At 38.4% G+C, this 13,530-nt stretch overlaps 1 protein-coding gene across 1 annotated transcript in view; it reads right to left on the reverse strand.

The window, feature by feature from the left end:
- The window catches only part of LOC114654975 (coiled-coil domain-containing protein 171-like), a 510,202-nt gene that overhangs the window by 382,580 nt on the left and 114,092 nt on the right, over positions 1-13,530 (reverse strand). Inside the window, exon 11 of the mRNA XM_028805855.2 lies at positions 6,199-6,305. Within this exon, the coding sequence (XP_028661688.1) occupies positions 6,199-6,305 (107 nt within the window). The remainder of the gene's footprint in view (positions 1-6,198; positions 6,306-13,530) is intronic.

The following is a 13,530-nucleotide window of genomic DNA, read 5'->3' on the forward strand; positions in this document are numbered from 1 at the left end:
CATAACCTCTTTAACACACTACTTCTCCGCTGCGAAGCGCGGGTATTTTGCTAGTATATATATCTGTATCTATATATATGAATATATATCTATATATATATATATATATATATATATATATATATATATACATATCTATATCTCTCTCTCTCTCTCTCTATATATATATATATATATATCTAAATCCCCGCGAAGTACTGCTTTTAAATTTTTATGAAGAAGAAAATATCCCAATGGAAATTTGTTAAGGATCTGTTTTTTTGTGAAGCAGTCTTAACACAGCTTTTCCACTGTTTTATAAACGAACGCCATACAAGGTCTTCCTTTTTCCTTGCTTCGCCAAGGAAAGAGCCTTTTTATTAAATCCAAGGGTTCTTCGCTTTTTTTTTTGTTCGTTTATTACGATTGTTATAGTTCTGTTTGTATACGACATTGTCAGTTCAGCACTCAGGTTGTAATATGACCAAGCTGTGCAAGCTTACTGTTAAGAATGCAACGTATAGTTGTACATGAGAAAAGCAATCTTGCCTCAAATCAATGGCAACCTTTTGTAGGTCTATGAACTTAATTTAAAGTTTAGGTTTACACGGTGCTTTCTTTCCAAAGTACCTGCACTCATGAATATGTCTGTATGCGTCAGTCGCTCAAATCCCCGCGCTTCGCACCAGCGAAGTACTGCTTTTAAATTTTTATTAAGAAGAAAAGAAAACCTTTTAAAATTGAGGGAAAATATACCAATAACAGTTTGTTAAGGATCTATTTTTTTGTGAAGCTGCGTTCACTCGAGTGATCACTTCGAGCTGACTTGCTGGCTAACCATAAGCGTTACCTGGTAGGTAACCACCCATACAATCAGATTGTGAATCAGACTACGAATGCCGTGAATGTAATTACCCCGATCTACATGCTGTGAAATAAATGAACCACACGCCGTGGCGCAATTTTAGGGGCTTCGCCTCTAGCGCTGACGTCCGAGGTTCGATTCCCGTTTTGGAGTGAAGTGAGTGGGTGGTTACCTACCAGGTAACACTTATGGTTGGCCAGCAAGTCAGGTAACATCAGCCACGGTGCCTTCAGTTGTGAGAAGCAGATCATAGAATGGATGAAAATAGTTTACTGTCAAATAATGCAAAGAGTACGCGACACGTCTTTCCCCCTTATTCTTGGCTCATCAGGCGTACAGACTCACTGCACTCGCTTACGGTAATCGAACCTCGGATGTCAGTGCTAGAGGGGCTTCGCAGCGGTGAAGTATTGCTTTTAAATTTTAATTAAGAAGAAAAGAAAACCTTTTTAAATTAAGTCTTAAAAAGAGGTGTAAAGATATTGACAATAAGCTACGCAAACCCACCAAGACATGCAATCGTTTAAATCAAGGCGCAAGTTGAAAAACACCATCCCATAATATTAGTTAACGATTAACACATTTCTATATGTATTGTAAGCATACAATACAACTGATAATATGTTGCGCTTATTTATCTGGTGTACTGACATTTTTGCGCGTTTAACGGCTGAAATCTAACGTGGTTTGTGCCCTTCAGAATGAAAAGAGTTTGCATTTACCTTTTTAATAAAAGGCGAGCTTTTAAGCCTGAGAAATCACCCCGTAAATGCACACGTTTAATTGCACATGTGTTAATATGTATGCTTACACAGTATTAAAAGACACTCAACAAGTACACAGTATTAAAAGACAGTCAACAATTAACGTCATTTACCTTCATTCCCGCGTTTGACTTGTGCTGTAAATCTCTTCCTCGTTTTCAGTTCACGTGATTACGTAGGAGGCGTCATACGTGATGATGCGATACGTGACTCCGCCTCCTCCATTAGAGTATATGGACAAAAAACAGGTTCCAGTTATGACCATTACACGTAGAATTTCGAAATGAAACCTGCCTAACTTTTGTAAGTAAGCTGTAAGGAATGAGCCTGCCAAATTTCAGACTTCTACCTACACGGGAAGTTGGAGAATTAGTGATGAGTGAGTCAGTCAGTCAGTCAGTCAGTGAGGGCTTTGCCTTTTATTAGTATAGATACACACATATACATACATATATATATATATACACACACACACATATACATACATATATATATATATACACACACACACACATATACATATATATATATACACACACACACACATATACATATATATATATACACACATACATATACATATATATATATATATATATACACACATATACATATATATATACACACATATACATATATATATATATACACACATATATACATACATATATACACATATATATACACATATATACATACATACATATATATACATACATACATATAGACACAAGTATATGCTGCATAGTTTACTGTCAAATAATGCAAAGAGTACGCAACACGTGTTTCGCCCTAATTCTGGGCTCATCAGGCGTACACACTCACTGCACCCCCTCTCAGGGATCGAACCTCAGACGTCAGCGTCACAGGCGAAGCCTCTTTATGTTACGCCACGGTATGTGGTTCATTTATTTGACAGCATGTAGATCGGGGTACTTAAATTCATGACATTCATAGTCTGAATCACAATCATGATTCTGGTTCATGGTTGATCTGCAAGTCAGCAAACATCCACCACGGTGCCCTCTTCAGTTGCGAGAAGCAGATCATAGAATGCTGCATAGTTTACTGTCAAATAATGCATATATACTGTATAAATATATATACACAGTATATATAAATACACACACATACATACACATACAAATATATATACGCACTAGGGGGCTTCTTTCGCCAACTCCCCGGCAAGCACTACGCACCAGCCACTTCGTGTCTCTGTCGCTCGCATATTTTTGCTTATCTTTACTATCAGTTTTTTGAGACTTTTGAATTTTAGTACAGGTACTTGTCGACTTACGACCGCGATTGGTTCCGACTGACTGGTTGTAAGTTGATCTGGACGTAAGTCGGCCTATGTTAATTTAAGGTAAGAATATTAGACTGGGTAATAATATTGTAATCATCTTAAAGTAATATTTTATCAACATTTTCTTACTTTCTAAGACAAACACAGCATACTACAGTACAATTTGTTTAATATGTGGAAAACGTACAAAACAAGAAATACTGTACTGTACATTTAATTCCTGACACCACTGGTGCTTGGCTGCGGGTTGTCGATATCGCCTTCATCAGATCAGGCGAGGCTGCGGACGGGGTGATGGGAGGAGTTGCTCTTTTCATAAACATAGTGAGCTTCGTCTGAATTGTTTTTTTTTTTCTCTTCATAAATTTCGCAATAAGGACGAAATGTGTTGCGTGCCATCCGTTCAATCCTCGCAAATCGTTCAATATTTGGGTCCATTTTTTCAAAATGAGCGAGGAGTTTATTCAGTAGAGATAAATCTTCTGACAATCCCTTTGTGGTGAACATTGTTTGTGGCACCTCCTCCTCTTCGTCTTACTCCAATTCTCTTGTTTCTTCTTCCGCCACTCTTTCTTCTTCCAATTCTATCAGCTCTTCATTCATAAGTTCACCTGATTCCCGGTCTAGCAACTCCTCGACATCTTCCATTTCACATTCCAATGAAAGGTCTTTTGACAGTTTCACTATTTCTTCACGAATCTCATCAAGTTCTTGTTCACTGTTAAATCCAGCAAAAGTATTTACATAACGCTTAACACACTTCTTCCATACGCCATTCATACACTGTGAGTCGACATTTCTTGTGGGGAGGGCTTCTGTTTTCTCTGATCTGAGTTCACCTCTGTTATAGCGCGTCTTTATTTGAAAAGAGCAGTGTCATATCGGGGCGAGTGTGAACGCTAACTTTGACAAGCACTATAAATTTACAGCGGTTGTTACAGACGTAAATCAAATGTATGTTTTTATTGTATAATATTAACAATAACAGCAGCTCTCTACTCAAAGCGGTAAACTCGAGAAGCTGCTAGCATCGAACCCAGAAGCTCTTGATTGGGAGTCAGCAGTTGTGTGTGGGAACTGTTAACATTTGAATGTGATGATTGTATATAAAACTTGTGCACGAACGAGACTGGGATAACTGTGGATGTGGATGTGAGTGGTGTGTGTGACTGAGAATGACTGGTGTGAAGCCTGAAGTCCAAATATCAAATAAACACTTTCACAAGTACAAGTATAACAGAACAAGTGCGCTTTTATTCAAGAAGAAAAAAGAAAGCAGGTTGCGGTAAGCAGTTGATGCGACTGCTTGCGTAGTGCAATCCTAAGAACTGCCCAATCAAGAGCTTCTGGGTTTGATGCTGGCAGCTTCTCAAGTTTGCCGTTTTGAGTAGAAAGCTGCTATTAGTGTTAATATTATAGGGTTATATGTTAGGGTTATATTATTATCGAAAATTGCCAAAACAACAAGACACAAACACACGTGGGGCAACACTGCTGCGTATATTTTTACTGCTGCGTAGCGAGACTTGAGAGTGCGGGAAACTGGCGCTGCCAACAGCTGGCAGGGGAAACAGTCAAACGCGTCGCAAAGTCGAACAGTCGTAACTTGCATAGGTTGTATGTCGACGAGTACCTGTACTTTCATTATCTCTAGTCTGCTCCGCATGTGTACGCGCCAACGTTTTTTGAACCTCTTTCTAACGTTCTACTGTGTCTTTTACTCTTTTGTCTTTAATTTCTGACCCCGCTTGGAGCTGAGAGCACAGGAATGTGGATTTCACTTTCACCAAAAAACACTTCTCGCGGATAGGCCTCTTCACTGGGAAGAAACACTACTTTTCTCTGATGGCAACACAAATTAGACGATCTACACGTCTCTGACCTAAAGTTTAAATCTGAACAATATATTTGATCTCTTTTTGCTGTTCCTTTATATCACCGAGTAATCATTTCTGTTTGTTTGCTCTAATGCGATCTTTACTATCATTATTTTGAGACTTTCATATTTTAGTACTTTCATTAACGACGTTCTACTTTGTCATCTACTGTTTGTCTTTCATTTCCAGCCCCTGGCATGGTTAAATCTCTTGCGGGATGTGAAAGTGTCTCTCTGAGAAAATCACGTCTCGTCTCCTTCCAAGAGACAGAGAGAGTCGGGTACGTATACACAGAGGACAGCTGAAGAGCTCTAGGGATTGTAATTCTACCAATGCAACAGGAGTTGGTGCTTTGTCCTAATGTCTTTCTCTCGTCCTCCCTCTGCCGACTGGATGACTGAGGACTATAACACCTCTGACATCACTTCCAATATCAGTCAACCTGGCCACACCTCTTCGTGTCGGAAGAACACAAAACCTTGGGACAGTTCTATTTTGAATTCATATCTGCAAAACTAAATTACACAGGATATACATGGTACCCCAACTCTTTATCATTGTCATCTCTTTCTCTGACTAAATATATTGTGGCTGTATGGGCCCTGGAATCCTGTGACAATGAAACGGGCTAAGATGGTTCAGAAATCAAAAAAATACATGAATGAAGTAATGTTTAAATCCATGACTATGAACAACCTTTCAATACAAATCTAAAAGTTTAAAATGATTTTGTAAAAGGAAGCTTACTTTGAAAACAATTGTTAAATCATCTGTGCATTGATTTTCAACAGTTTATCCAAAACCTGGTCACAAAGGCAAAAGTCTTGGCAGTGAGGACCATACGTCCCTTTCCAACAGTTACACTTTCCAACTCATTCTGTGGGATCCCAAGGTCTTCCCAGGCCATCTGAGAGATGTAATTCTCCCAGTAAGCTCTGGATCCTCCCCACTGGTCATGTACAGGGAGATGTCTTAGGCACATCCGTATCAGATGCCTGAACAACCTCAAATGGTTCCTCTCCATGCTTTGTTTAATCTAGCTAAGTAGTCCTCAAACAATACATCTATTTTCCTAAATCGCTTATCCGGGGCAGGGTTGCGGGGCATCAAGAGTCTGTCCCAGCAATCCATTCACTGCTTTTTCCATTACAGAGTTGCCAGCACCAAGCAGGAACCACACCACACTCAAGACTAGAAACTTGAACCTGTAAGCTCAATTTAGACTGGCCCTCCATTTGATATATGCATGTCTTTAGGATGTAGACAGAAACCACAGAACCCTTAAAAAACTACACAAACATAAGATGAACATTTAAACCTCAACTACAAGTAAACAGTCAAGTTGTGATAAAATACCAAATCAGTCTCTGATGGTTTTTCACTTAGTAAAATATAAAAGATTACCTCGCTGGAAGCATCATTGTGTCTATCCTGATAATAAACCAAAGTAGTCTTTAGACTCTCAAGGATTACTGCAGGATTTGAGGGTTTTCTTTTATCTCTTTGATCATCTATGGAGAGAGCAAAAAATTCATTTTTAAAGAGCAGACAGTGCATAAATGTATTACATAAAAGTAGTTTATTAAATCAACTTACTTACTGGATGTCTCTGCCTTGTGCAAAAACATTCTTGAAAAAATATACATGACTGAGATATTCTTAATATTCAGGTTTTGGTTTACCAAAAAGATGTAATGGTATCTTTCAAAATGTCTTAAGTAACATATTAATGTGAGGATTTCTGTACAGTACAATAGCACAGAAAAAAGCTTCTCCATTGTTTGAAACCCTGCAAAAGTTGGGAGAATTGTATCCCCAGTGAAAATAATAAGCAGTTGTAACTACTGTGAACGCTGAAGTCGAAAAACAACGGGAAAAACAACAATTTAAAAATAAAAAGCAATTTTTCTTTATTCTTGGTGAGTTAAAAAGACAGACTGCCGAAGCTCAGTCAACTGATATTTGGGTTCAGACAGACTGCTGCCAAAAGAAAAAATTTTCTCTTTTATCACCTAGCTTGTTCATTAGACAAAGAGAGAAAAAACATAGTTCATTTTGAGGTCATACCTAGATTGCTGTAAGTTACGGTTACATCCGGATTTATTACATGCAGGAGTACAGTGATCCCTCGCTATATCACACTTCGACTTTCGCGGCTTCACTCTATTGCAATTTTTTCTCATACACGCTTACGTCACTAAGCATGCGCTTTCTGAGAACTTTTATCTAAGCCCCACGATGGCTCCTAAACGTGCTGCTTTTTCTAAGCCTTCTGACACTGAAACAATGAGCGCCGGAGGAAGATGCTTACCATCCAGGAGAAGGTGAAACTCTTGGATATGATCAAAGATGGCAATACCCTACAAAAGCCTCCTCACACATATGAAAAGACAGCGCCAGCAACTGCCTATCAAGATGTTCTTCAGCCGCGCACCCAGACACCCACTGGCTACTCCTAGTACTCCTTCAGTGGAAGACGACAACGACGCACCTGCTGAAGATACTGCACCAACTGAAGACTCTCCTACTGAGGTCGTGCCTTCACAGGTTAGTGGTTGTGTGTAAGAACTTTGTGTGTGTGTGTAATTAAATATACAGTACAATAATAATAATAATAATAATTCATTACATTTATATAGCGCTTTTCTCAGTACTCAAAGCGCTATCCACACAGGGAGGAACCGGGAAGCGAACCCACAATCTTCCACAGTCTCCTTACTGCAAAGCAGCAGCACTACCACTGCGATAATAATAATAATATGATATTTGCAACATCTAATATGCCTTATTTTCTCTTATTTTGTCTAATATATTGGGTAATACGAGTGTAATGGTGACTAAAGGGTGTTATTTCATGTCTAGAGGGCTCTAATAATGTTAAAAAACGTATTTAGAAGGTCGTAAACAGGTTTTCTATACTCTAACTGCGAAAATATTCGATTTATAAATAAAGAATCCTACTTCGCGAAAATTCATTTATCACGGTAGAGTCTGGAACGGATTAACCGTGATAAACGAGGGGTCACTATATACCAAAATAAAGAATTATCAGGCACTCGCATTCCTAAGGAATATGCCCTTCTCAGTATACACACACACAAGACCAGTTTAAGCAGTTTCTTATAGTTCATTACATTAGTTATAAAGAGATTACATTCTTATAGCTTTAATATCTTCATTAGATTATATTTGTTTGGTTAGATTAATAATCGTTATTTATTAATTCATAAGTGACATGTTTCCTTATATTTTAAACAAGAGTAAAGAAACGATCACATTGATTTATATCATCACAGGGTGTTCTGTTAGTATCAAGAGGTCAGCATTTTCACATAAAAGAATGAAAGTTAATCATATAATTCTGTGCACAAGCTTAATTCTTTTTCTACCTAAATGAAGAACAAATTCATATAGAAGTACCGTATTTTTTGCACCATAAGACGCAACTGACCATTAGACGCACCTAGGTTTAGAGGAGGAAAACAAGAACAAAAATATTCGGAACCAAATGGTGTACTAATATGTTTAATAAAATATAGCAGAATAATATTTCAACCATGTAAATTCAACAGCAGTATTAAGAAACATCGTCACTGTCATTAACAAATAAGGAGAGACTTTAAGGTTCAAGCACTCGTCTAGTTTTATGGAAACCCCAAGAACTCCTCATCGCTAGTGTCAGAATTTATGAAGCTCAGTTGCTCACAATCACTTTGCAGGAGCACGTACCTATCATCACGCGGCATAACCTGTCCAAAGCCACCAGGGGAAAAAGCACGTTTGGACCAATGCTCCCTGAAGTTATATCGCCAGTCTAGTCCCATCTATATTTGTAATGCCACAAAGCCCTTCATCTCGTGTTTTATTGTGGGTTTCCAGTTTGAAAAACAAGAATGCGGTGCAAGCACAGCCCTCAATTCAAAAAATTGCTCTGCATACCTGTTTGTCTCGTCTGACAGTAGCTGAAAGGCAGCTTCAGGAAAGAACAGCCTGAAGTAGTCCAGCAGCTGGTAATCTGCCGAGTCCAACAGCAAGCCATACTGTCTCGTGAAATCCGGTAGCCAGTTTGGCTCCATCGGATCAATGTCTAGGTATTCCTCCCACACGAACCTTGCCATAGGTGCACGAATGTGCTCAGCTGGGGCGGCATCGGCTGGTGTTCCGATCAGCTGATGCCAGTTCCTCACTCTCTTGTTCAATCTCCTGATTACTCTCAACAAAAGTCTGACTCAGTGATAATACGCAAAACATTTGTTTTCTGCACTCGCTTCGCTCTCTCATGAGATGTCGATGCCATCTTGCCATTGTTTACATTTGTTTACATTTCGCAACTCACGCACACGCAAGGATTAGATGCTGAGTCAATGAGTCTAACATTCCTCCAAGCACAGAGGGAATGCCTGTAACGTAACAGTGAGTTTTGTCGCCCTCTACCCCTGGATGTCGACTTTTGTCATGTAATACACATCATGGTCTGTGACGCAATATTCGCTCCATAAGACGCACAGACATTTCCAACTTTCTTTTGGGGAAAAAAAAAAGTGCGTCTTATGGTGCGAAAAATACGGTAATAAATCATATAGCTCTCTGCCACATGACTAATACAAAATACAGTCATTGGTATTTGTGAGTTAAATACTTATAATCATCTGCGGTGGGCTGACGCCTTGCCCGGGGTCTGCTTCCTGCATTGCGCCTTGTGTTGGCTGGGATTGGCTCCAGCAGACCCCCATGACCCTGTAGTTAGGATATAGCAGGTTGGATGATGGATGGATGGATGAATACTTATAATCATTACAGTTAAAAATGTTTTTTCTTCTTTCTCACTACATTAAAAGAACTGAAATTCTTCAGGGTGACAACATACAGTAAGTTTAAATTAATTAAACTGAATGATAGAGATAACTTATATTAATTACACATTGTTCAAAGCCAGCCTGACTGATGGGCCACTGGGTGTGCAAAGCAGTTAAGCACTTCAGACCATCAGAAGCTGGCTCATGAACCAAGGAGGTTTGTTATGTGGATTTATTTTAAAATTTAACATAATTTAAATTGTATACAATCTAGCACCATTGGTTAATTCAAAATGCTGCTGCAAGATCCATTATGAGAACTACAAAGTCTGGACACATAACCCCTGTTCTTAAGTCCTTACACTGGCTTCCAGTTAAGTTTAGGACAGATTTGAAAATCGTCCTTCTAACATATTGTCACACACGTGCACATGGAAGGGCAGCTAAATGGCTCAAAAGAAGGTAATTCCCAGTCAGACCAGGGGGTGGCAGAGTGCATTGACCCGTTCTCTTTTTACTCCACAGACCAAATGTGGGAAATTTCGCCTGGGCCCTTTAACATCACTGCCGGTTCCACCCCTGAAGACATCACTTCCTCCTTACGGCTTTAAAACCCACCCTGTCTGTACCAAACCTCAGTTCTGTTTTGGACTCTTGCCTGTAAAGACCATTTTTTTGAAACCTCTTTTCAATTTTGCAGCCATTTCCAAGTATATGGGAGGCTGCCCCAAACCTCTTTCTGTGTCATACGATTCTGTGGATTAATACAAAATAGTAAAGATTGATCTTTTAGCTACATGGCCCTCAACGGTGGAATGATCTCCCTCCCCAAAGAGATGCCCCTTCAGTCTCAAACTGAAGACTCACTACTTTATGCTGCATTGCATTTACCCCGAAGGTTCAATGTCGGAGCTGGAATGACGTCACACCTGAGTTGACCGCGTGCCAGTAAAACATTCGTAAAACCAATACAGATTCCTCTAAGAAAACCTTTGCTGCACTTGCTTTTTCAGAATACAGAAAACTATTGAACAAGTTGATAAAAAACATTACGTGTTACCTTGTACGTCCAAACCCTGTAGCAATATATCCACAGATGGAAGCTGGTCAGTACTGTGTGAACGACTAATTTAACGAGACTCAAACAGAAGTTCTAACAAACAGTATAAAACTACAGCTTCCACTTCTGTTGACACATGGTAAAGCCATTTTGGATTTTGAGCTCAGGGTTGGTGAGGCTCTCCCGACTTTCTGAGAAGGAAATTTAACTTGTTGAATTCCGGTTGAAACTTCCTACTTGGAACGCAAAAATTCCAACTTCCTAATTGTAATAGAGCACAGCACTAGTCTTGACTAGAGCTCCTGATTAACTGTGTATTTTGCAAAATATCAGACCTCACATAACAGTGGGAAAAGATGAAGAGGAAGAAGAAGATGGTTGCATATTTGCTTGTCATTTGTACAAATGTAAGTAATATTTCTAAATGGTTACTAACTCTCCTCCATTCTTTTTCTCTTCTCAGTATCTTGCTGTGGCACCTGTTGCCACTGCTCTACTGCCAATTTGCACTCCTGCTTATGGAAAAATCATCTGACATACTTGGAGCCATGAAACTAATCGGATGGAAGGGTTCTGTCGTCAGATTGGATGGCTCCGCATAGACTCTATAATGAAATGCCCAGGAGGGGTGGGCAGCTAGTTGAACGAGGTTTCTAGGACTCTGACATTGTCTCACTTTAGTCTTTGACCGTGAAACCCCCCTCAAATAAGTTTTAGTTTTTTTACTTTCTCGTATACGAAGTATAGGGAAAATATTGTAATCATCCAAAAATTCGATGTTGAGATTTTGATGAATCTCGACATTTCAGACCTCCCCAACATTCTCGTATACAAAGAATAGGGAAAGTATTGGAATTCTCCAAAAATTCCATTTCAAAATTTTGATGAATCTCTACGTTTTAAATCTCCCGGATTACAAAAACACCATTTTTGGAATTATGTCTGTGTGTGTGTGTGTGTGTGTGTGTGTGTGTGTGTATATAAACAGAATAACTTAAATACGCTTTCACTTAGGTCAACTAAATTTTGCATACAAGTATTATGTATAAAACGTAGATTTCTATCAACTTTTGGGCTATTTCTGCTAACCAGAAATGGTACTTTACCTTATACTCATGGAGCTGCAGAATCCGATTTATTCAACTTTACTTTTATAATAATTGTTCAATATATTATTAATTTGATTTGTTGCTGATGGTTCTTTAACGTACATAATATAAAAATATAATCATTGTCTTGCGGTTTACTCCTTAAAATATCCATCCCCATATCTGAGCATACAAGAAAGTTGAGGGGAGACCACTCCCGACTTTTTTATTATTTATTTCTTTTTTTGTTTTACAGAGATACTGCTGACTGGAGTTTCTGTTTTCCTCTCCTCCATTGTCAATTGGCCACAGTTCAACTATTAATTAACTAATTCATGGAAACTAATTCATGGACAGACACTGTTACTTTCCATTTATGTCAATCAGGTTCAAACTACTTTATTTTCCTGTGTGTTTAAACAAATTTGTGTCATTAAGTGCACTAATTCTGTATTCAGAAATTTCTAAAATTTACCCTTGTGTTTTACCCGAGCACTTTTCACCGTGGCTCAGTGAACTGCGCAACACAAAAAATAAACTAAACTGAACAGAATAAACAGTGTTTGTACCTCTACAGTCCTAATCATAACCTTAGATCCTCTAACACCAGCTGGCTCATTATTCTTAGAGTGAAGCATAAATGAACTGGTGAAGTGGCTTTCCGTTTTTATGCAGTAAAAATCTGGAACACTTTACAATTAAGAGAAATAAACCAGGCTAGGACAGTTGAACACTACTGAACACACACTCTTTCTTCATCTTTTGTTAGTAGCACCACTAGCATTTCCTCATACTTTTGGCAGAAATTGGTCCTTTTCATAAAATTAATTTTTATATACTGATCACTAATCAATTCCTTTAATGCGTCTCCCATGCCCACCCCCCCAATATATGATGGCCACAATAATGAAGAGACCTTCACTAGAGTATAATGTTAATGATGACACAATGGGGCTAAAAGGTTATTTTGGACTTGAACCCCTTGCACTTTCCAAAATCCCAAAAACTGGAGTTTTTAAAATTTCCTCTCCCCTCTAGAGCTCTGGCCATGGTAGAGTAATAAAAACTAATTTATACAACCTGTTATAAATATTTACATTCTTTCTTAACTCCAGTTTGGCTATTATCATCATAAAGGACTATGTTCAAAATAAAAATGTGCTATTGAAACAAATATTATAGTTGTACAACTAGATGAGCCTAAAAAAAGAACATGCAGCAGAACACATTTACGAGCAGACACTGTCATGAATATAACATAAAATATTATATTGTATATACTACCACAGTGAAATACTGGTTTAGTAAAATGGACATCATGGTAAAATGACACATCCATCTGTTTCAACCATATTGTGTATTTAGGAGCCTCTGTTCACCAGACAGGCCTTATACATCATCAGCGTTGTTCCCAAATCTGGTCTTGGAGGGTGCCAGTGGTTGCAGGCTTTCATTCTAACCTTTTTCTTAATAAGTGACCATTTTTTGCTCCTAATTAACTTCTTTAAATTCATTTTATTTGATTGCTCTTGATGACTCAAACCCCTTGTTTTTTTCCTTAATTACCAGCCAAACAATAATGAGATACAAAATGATCCAAAACATGACCAGCAAACTGTGTCCATCATAAAATATCTGAAAATAAAGAAGGAACAAGGGTATCAGGGATGCTGATCTGCTCAGGTCCCCAAAACATTTCACCAGAGCTCTTAGAAAAGAGAAAATCAGCAATTTCAGAAATGTCTGCTATTCTACAATGAGAGCAGCAACAAGCCACAGAATTAAAGAACGA

The sequence above is a fragment of the Erpetoichthys calabaricus genome, chromosome 7 (genome assembly GCF_900747795.2).
Source record: "Erpetoichthys calabaricus chromosome 7, fErpCal1.3, whole genome shotgun sequence".
Classification (NCBI taxonomy): Eukaryota; Metazoa; Chordata; class Cladistia; order Polypteriformes; family Polypteridae; genus Erpetoichthys; species Erpetoichthys calabaricus.